The 7,500-nt window shown below is 40.4% G+C and overlaps 1 protein-coding gene across 1 annotated transcript in view; it reads right to left on the bottom strand.

Moving 5' to 3' along the window:
* Positions 1-7,500, bottom strand: part of LOC137973914 (neuropilin-2-like) — an 85,793-nt gene that overhangs the window by 31,730 nt on the left and 46,563 nt on the right. The window contains exons 4-5 of the mRNA XM_068820811.1: positions 4,912-5,181; positions 1,282-1,455 (exon numbers count right to left, since the gene is read on the bottom strand). Of these exons, the coding sequence (XP_068676912.1) occupies positions 1,282-1,455; positions 4,912-5,181 (444 nt within the window). The remainder of the gene's footprint in view (positions 1-1,281; positions 1,456-4,911; positions 5,182-7,500) is intronic.

The following is a 7,500-nucleotide window of genomic DNA, read 5'->3' as shown; positions in this document are numbered from 1 at the left end:
GAAAAGTAGAACCGCTTTCTACTTCTGCAACGGTCGCAACGATCGCAGTGGTGATAAAAACAGGAGTTTAACCATGTAACACCACTTCGTGAAACTGGTCTCACTCATGATCAGTCTTGTTACGCTACGCTGCGTAAGCCGATCAGAAATCGGCTAAGGCCATGTAAACAACATTTCAAGACCAGTTTCAACGTTTCCGAACTAGTTTCGTCCTTTTATGTTACACGGTGCGAAGTCTGCTGAAACTTTTTTTTACAGCGCCGTTGCACATAAGTTTCAGCTAAAAGTTTCAACGTGTAACAGCGGCCTTAAGCAGCTGCTTAACAAGTTTCGACAAATAAATAGCAACCGTTTATAGCAAGGGAATTTTCCCACGCTGCTAAAAACTGATTCCCGTAACTGTTGCAAACGTATCGTGGGAAAACATTACATCAGTCTCTTTGGGAAGATTTCCGTGGAAAAAAGGCTTGTCAAAGCAATTCAGAATAACGGAAACATAAAATTGTGGTAGAAGAGGACATTGGTGTCGTTTCCACAAAAAATTGACATTGGTGTCGTTTCCACAAAAAATTGTCGATCGTGTTGCTTGCACGATGGTATTCTTCACGATGGAATCCACGCTGAAACACTAAAATACACTTAAGCGGAAGCGTCAGAAGTTTCCCATCGAGGATGTGCGAACTACGCCATACTCCACGTGATGTGCTTCGTCTTATTTCGTGGAAAAATATGAAATTATTAGACAGCGGGCTCGCCCAAACGCAGCAGCTGAACGATTGCGCAAGCACCAAAACAAGTTTAATAACTCGTTTTACCAGTTAAATTAAATTTATTAGTGCTTGGCGCTGGACGGCGGCTCAATCAAAGAAACTAATGGTTGCTTGCAGTGGTTTCTCTTTCGGGAAGCGTAGGAAAAAACAACTGCTCGCAGGGTATTTTACAGCAAGCTAATGATCATTTCTCCAGTTTCTTTTATGGTGTGTAAAACTAAAGTTTTTGTTTCTCGAACATTTTCAACCCGCCATTTATTTCCTGTTGTTTACTGCTTCCGTTTAAACTTAAGCATGCGTAATAAGACCGGAACTACCCGTTTTCTGGGAAATTGGAGTCCGTTATCTCTCCGGGTCTCACCCACTGACCAAAAAGCCTGAGGACTTTGGGTACGAGGCTTCCCCGAATCGACCAGATGCAGGGTAGAAGTGTGTCAGCCATATACGGGAATAAAGAAAGATAATGCTGTGTACACTAGTTCTACTACAGCTTTACTTAACACGTTAGCACCTTTTGAAAAGATTTCAACTTCACAGAGCTGTAGGAACTGTCTTCTGGTTGTGAGTATACCAACATATCTGCCACTCCTTGGCGGATTTATGTGACACACAAGCGATGCTTCCAGGTCAAATGAACCATCCCATCGCGCACAAACTGGATTATTTGTTACATTGAGGCTGTCGCCTGCAATTCAAGTGAAAAAAGCCCCTTTATTTTTGTTTTTCTGGGTTAATTTGGTAAACTAGCAAGCTGAAGTTTTGAAAATTAGCCCTTTGTCAAAGGGAATACAGGCTAAACTTAAAGTGCTACTGTGAGCAAAAAATCAATTCTTATTCTTCTTTGGGTATTAAAACTATGTAAACTAAACGCTAAGGGACAAAGTTTTAAGCCTTGATTTAAAAAAGACACCTGTTTATTTTAACTGGAATTTTTCTATTTAATGATCCACCATTACTAACTTTACGCTCTTCAGAGAGCTGGATCGAGGAGAAAATGACGTCAAAGCTTAACGCTCACTAGTTTAAGAATTCCAATGCGTGTGCACGCCGCAGAATTAATATGCCGCACAGGAGTTTTGGGCTTTCAGATTTTTAAACTCACGTTTTGCATATATAATAAGTGGCATTCACAGACTGAAATTTTAGGCTAGTGAGCCTTTGACGTCTCTTTTCCCTGGATCCAACCTTCTAAGGTCTAATTGGTCAGTTTTGAAGTAATGGCGGACCGTGAAATCCAAAACTTACACTCAAAGTAAACGGCCTAAAATCTGAAGAAAAAGAGGAAGTGATTTTATTTTATCACAGGGGCACTTAAATACATTTTATACGTAATTAATCAAGAAGTTCGATTCTTTCAAAGGTTAAATTTAAACCATAAATTTAATAGATATTCTGCAGTCAAAATGAATTAAAAATTAGTTGTGGATGAAGTAAAAAGCGATGGACCGTGGAGCTCCAGTGAAATGAACATGAAATTCGCTACATACAAATCTATAGTTTAACGCCACGGAATGACTACAGTTGGTTTGGATCAAGCCTACATATCGTTTGAAAAGGAAAATAATAGTAATCTGTCCGAGTATGGCCAACGGGACTACCGCTAATGCAAAAATGTGCACATCGTTAATAGCTTTGAAAACTAGCTTCACCTTGCTATTAAAGGGGAAAAAAATAAGTGGATTTGGGACAGTGCGTGACCCATTTTAGGCCAAGAGCATTTCTACTTTAAAGAGCCTGCAGCTCAAGCTTCTCAAAGCACTTCTATTGTGTTCTTAAAAAAATAGCACGTGTGCCCAAATCACTCAACACCGTACTCTACGCGTCTTTTACCTCTTAACCAAACTCACGGCCGTGAATATATGAGATGACGTGTGCAAATGTCTACAAAGCAAACCATGACGATAGAGCGACTTTCGTATGACCTTGAAAAAGTGTTCGCAATTTGTTTTACGGACCAATGTTTGACAACATTAAAACAAAGTTTCTCCTTATTCCCGCCATGGAAACTCCTAATAGGGGCAGTAAACAGTTCGATTGCCCAATCACATCGCTGCATTTCAAATGACGTCAAACCGAAATGCCGATCGCTTTCCAGAAAGTTCCACTGAGGGATGACGTTGTTTGCATCCGCGCTCGCTAAGCCAATGAAAATTTGCGTTCCTTTGTTTTTGTTCGATAAGCCAATTAAATGGCCTGCATTTTTGTTTGCGTTCTGTTTTCACTTTTATTTTTCAAGGTCATAGGAAAGTCGCTCTATATGTTTCCCCTTGACAAACAACCACTTCTGTTAAGATAAAATGGACAAAGACTTCTCCAGCAAAAACCAAGAATTTCCAAACTTTTTTCCATGGAATACCAAAGTCGTGAGAGTGGAGGAAACTGAATGGTTGCCCTTCCCTTTGTCATCAAAGCCTACTAGCACATTTCACCACTCGCCCATCGACCATTGCAGTGAGGTCCTGTCACGCTCTCTTGTCACCGATCCCACCGACTTTTCCATACTACCGATACTTTGCGTAGTGAGGTCAAGAAACTAAGTTTGCTGGACACGCGAGACAACATGACACGAAACTATCCTATTTTCACCAACTGCACAATACAGTGTGAAGAATGTTGTTTTGAAACGCCCAAACTCAGCAAGCCGTTGAGTCAAAGAGAATTTTTTTTTACAGAACTTGTCACTTTTATATTTTTTCCACTTTGTTTTTATCGATAGTCAGTTCTTTTGAGAGGGGATCAAACGTTATGGGCATTTCTTCACACCAATTCCAGTGTACTTGTTTTTCAAGGTGGTGTGTTTTCAAGTACCCAATAAAATGTTTTCTTGCTTCTGTTTCCCATGATAAGAATTACGAATTTAATCACTGAAGCGGCTTTTCGTGTTGATATCTTATAAAATAATTGGCTGATGCTATTTGAGTATATGCTGTGCATATACTAAAATAGTAAGTTCTGAATGCACTTTAATCTCGTTCCCAGAGTCATCGTTCCCTTGCCCAGCGGTCGGAAAAGAGAGACTCTGGTCAAATCCAAAAGAGACCATATTTGATTGGCTGTTGAAAAACGGTTTCATTTCCTGCAATTTTCCAATTCTAAACTACAAAATTATGCTTTCATCCGGATTTTTATCTATACGAGGTCGAAGTTCATCTAGAAATAAATAATAATTTTACTACTTACCAGTTCCGTAACGTTTTTGTTTTTGAAAATACAGCATTCTGAATTTCCTAGTTGTCACTTGCGTGACACCAAATGCTGAAATTTGTTTTGATTGAAAAAATTTGAAGAAGTGTAAGAATTTCTCAATGAATAATTATGCGGTTAGCCTTATATACGTATGTTTCATCCCTGCCAAGGGACTCATCAGAGACCTTTCGGCTAACTCGTAAAACATCGCGTTTGACGTCTCGCTAGCATCAAATGATTGTGGCAATTTGGCCTTATATCACATAAGGATTCCAAGATTGCCACCATCATTTTGATCCTAGCGGGACTTCAAACGCGATGTTTGACGAGTTAGCCAAAAGGTCTCTGATGAGTCCCTTGGCAGGGATAAAGCACACGTATGTAAGGCTAGCCACATAATTATCCATTGAAAAAATTGCTCCCGTTATTTTTTTATTCTTCGCAGTTAAACGTTTCGAGTGTATTACGAGATGTGTTTATACTCATGTGTACTGTCTCGCGAGTGAAAAATAAGCGCTTTCGTGGCAAGGTAAACTTGCAGTTATTTAACCGGAACCAAAGTTTTCTGGTTCCGGTTTTGGATTATTCCAGAGAAACCACGCGCCCGTTCCGCTGGACAAAGGTAACGGAGGCTCTGGGAACGAGATTGGATGCACTTGGGAAGTTCGGAACGCACTCAAGATACTAGAGTTGCCCTCGGTAATCGCTTCGAGCAACTCGTACGCCTCTATCCTGCTCTCATAACTTCCACAACTCCATATACGCACACTAACCATGAACCAATTGTTAATTGGAGCACACAAAAAGCGTTTGAAATCTGTAAATATTTACAGTAAATAACAAAACATTTAACTTATGATTCTCTTGGAGCCAAGCTTGAAAAGTCTCTTGTTCTTAAGTTTATGGCTCAGTTCACTATGTCTCAACAACAGATTTCTGCAAGTGTTTCTCTCACCCAATGTTATATTGTAGACTTGATTCCTTGTAACATTTGACCCGTCAAACAAGGGCGAATTCCCAGTGACGATGCGCACTTCAAAGACCTGCACAGGACTGCTCAAATCCACTCGCCACCAGCTTGGGTCATCTTCTAAAGTACGTGAGCAGTGTCCATTCTTAAATTCCTGGTCAGGATTCCCATCAACTGCTTTGTCTGATGTGCCATTAGAGTAATCGTCACTGTATATGGAGGATTGGGTGGTGCTCTTCCCCGCCACAATGTTCTCTACGATAGGAATTCGAACAGAATCATGCTATCACCACATCATACTCATCATCCTTATCGTTATCGTTATAGTGATCATCATCAATACCATGAGGACACGTAAATAATTAAAAGTAAGGAAGGTTAACCAGAGTCCATCTCGGCTACTTAAAGAAGGAGCCGATGTTCTTGCTACCACATACTCCATAATCTTTAGTTTGCCTGTCTAATAAACTGTGATCCTCGCAGCATGGTAAAAAAGTGAAGGTGACCCCTTTTCACAAGTCACGTGCAAAAGACGATCCCAAAAATTACCGCCCCGTAACCGGACTAACTGTGTTATCTTAATCCACAAGCAACTGGCAGCTGACCTTGACGAACACAAGCTTGTTTGCAAGTCACAGTCCTGGTTTGGAAGAAAGCACTCAACCATGAACTATGCGTGCAAAAAGGTGGTAAGTAGAGTTATTATTATGGGTCGCATTAGAGGTTTCGTCATAAAAAGAGATATCTACACTTGCTTAAAACGCAATAGTTCATCCATTATTATCACATGGAGTAATCTGTTACAAGAAGACCAGGACGGACCACAGCACCTACAACATGGGTCTGCCTTGATAATTACGTGCTGCATGCGCTTCTCGGAAGCAACAGATTTCCTTTTTTTGACGAAATTCATTACCTCCTAGCTATTTCTCACCGTATTATATAATGTTTTCTGACAGTTCTTTTTTATTTTTTAAAAGTATTAGTATGCTAAATTTAACCAATCATAATGCAAGCCCTATGGCCATGAGTAACAGAAAAAAGTTACATATAATATAGCTTACACTATCAACTGGCCAATACCCCTCTGCATAATAACGACATTCACTATAAATCCTTTACGACTTTCTCGCAATTCAAAATACAGTTGTTGTTGTTGTTATCAAATTAACAGAACCTCAAAGAAGCAACCCCATAGATGTATGAATGGACAGCTCTCTCTTAAATGTCCCTATACTGTCGCGTGACCTAAGCTGAGCATTAATATTGTTCCTTTCTTTGGTTGTTGATGGAGAGAAGGATAGTTTGAAACGTTCTGTACGAGCTGGAAATTCAGAGCAGACCTTAAGGAAAGTTGAGTTCGCTCGAAAACTCTTGTAGGCAATAGATTTACTAGGTAGGAAGGAGTGAGATTATGAACAATCTTACAATAAAGTAATGATTTGTGAATCAAACGCCTAACCCTGTTGTGCCTTTCACAGCATCTACAATGAACGAAATGATATATGAAATGAATCATATACTGAAATGCGGATATGAAGTCAAGTAAAGGTATATATGATCCTCGCATTTATGGACGCAATTTTAGCAATTGCGAAGAGAGGCCTCAAAAATTTAGGACTTCAACGGGGTTTGAACCCGTGACTTCGCGATACCCGTGCGACGCTCTCGCAACTGTTTGACGTCCGTGTTGGAAGATGTTCGTCCAATATTTTCGGTTTGATCAAGGGTTGGATAGAGTTTGCTTTGATCAACATTACGCCCAACAATTCTGCTCGACGCAACAATGTTGCAATGTTTTGCCGCTCTTCCAACAAAGTTGTCCTGAATCAAGTCACGTCCGCGCTCCTAGCAAATCAGGAATCGCTATCTCATTTTCAAGTCCTCTAGCATGATTTGCAACAAAGATAGGGAACAAGGATGGTCATTGATGTACAGCCAGAACCTTCAACAGTGAGAATGACGTAAGGCCATTTCTGAGGGACACTTTTAGTCCCCTTCATCATGATCGCTCTCTGGAGATCGTTTAAAATTTTTGCAAATTGATCTGTTCTCATTTAGGCTCATCATCTCCTGAGGACGGATCTTGCAGTAAACATGCCTTTTTGTACACGTTCTCTTAACCGTTCTATATTTTTTTTTGGTCGTCTGAATCGGTCATTTCCGTCCTCCAACAGTTCCACCAGCACAAACGCTACGAGGGATTATCGTTACAGTGTTAACGCCAACTTAAACTTGAATCAGTTTCGTCAAGCAATGTTGGATGGTGTTTTGCCACTACCTCAACATTTACATCCAACAATGTTGCATGTTGGATCCAACTTGGTTCGATAGTTTGGCCAGGAATTAAGAATATAAAGATCCGTGCCAAATTACGTTCCCATATTCCATAATGGCCTTGTGAGCGATTTGTATAATTTATGTAGCGCAAGCCTGGGTTGCTCGAAGCATGGTTAGCGCTAGTCGGCGTTAAATACCGTGGAAACCTATAGATTTTGATACCTCGTAACCAAGGGTTACCTCTAACCAGGCTTCGATCAACCGGCCCCAGATCTCTGAACTCTGAAATTAATC

This window comes from Montipora foliosa, chromosome 10 (assembly GCF_036669935.1).
Source record: "Montipora foliosa isolate CH-2021 chromosome 10, ASM3666993v2, whole genome shotgun sequence".
In the NCBI taxonomy this organism is placed as follows: Eukaryota; Metazoa; Cnidaria; class Anthozoa; order Scleractinia; family Acroporidae; genus Montipora; species Montipora foliosa.
Note: the sequence above shows the minus strand (reverse complement) of the source record. Positions and strands in the feature narration are given on the sequence as shown.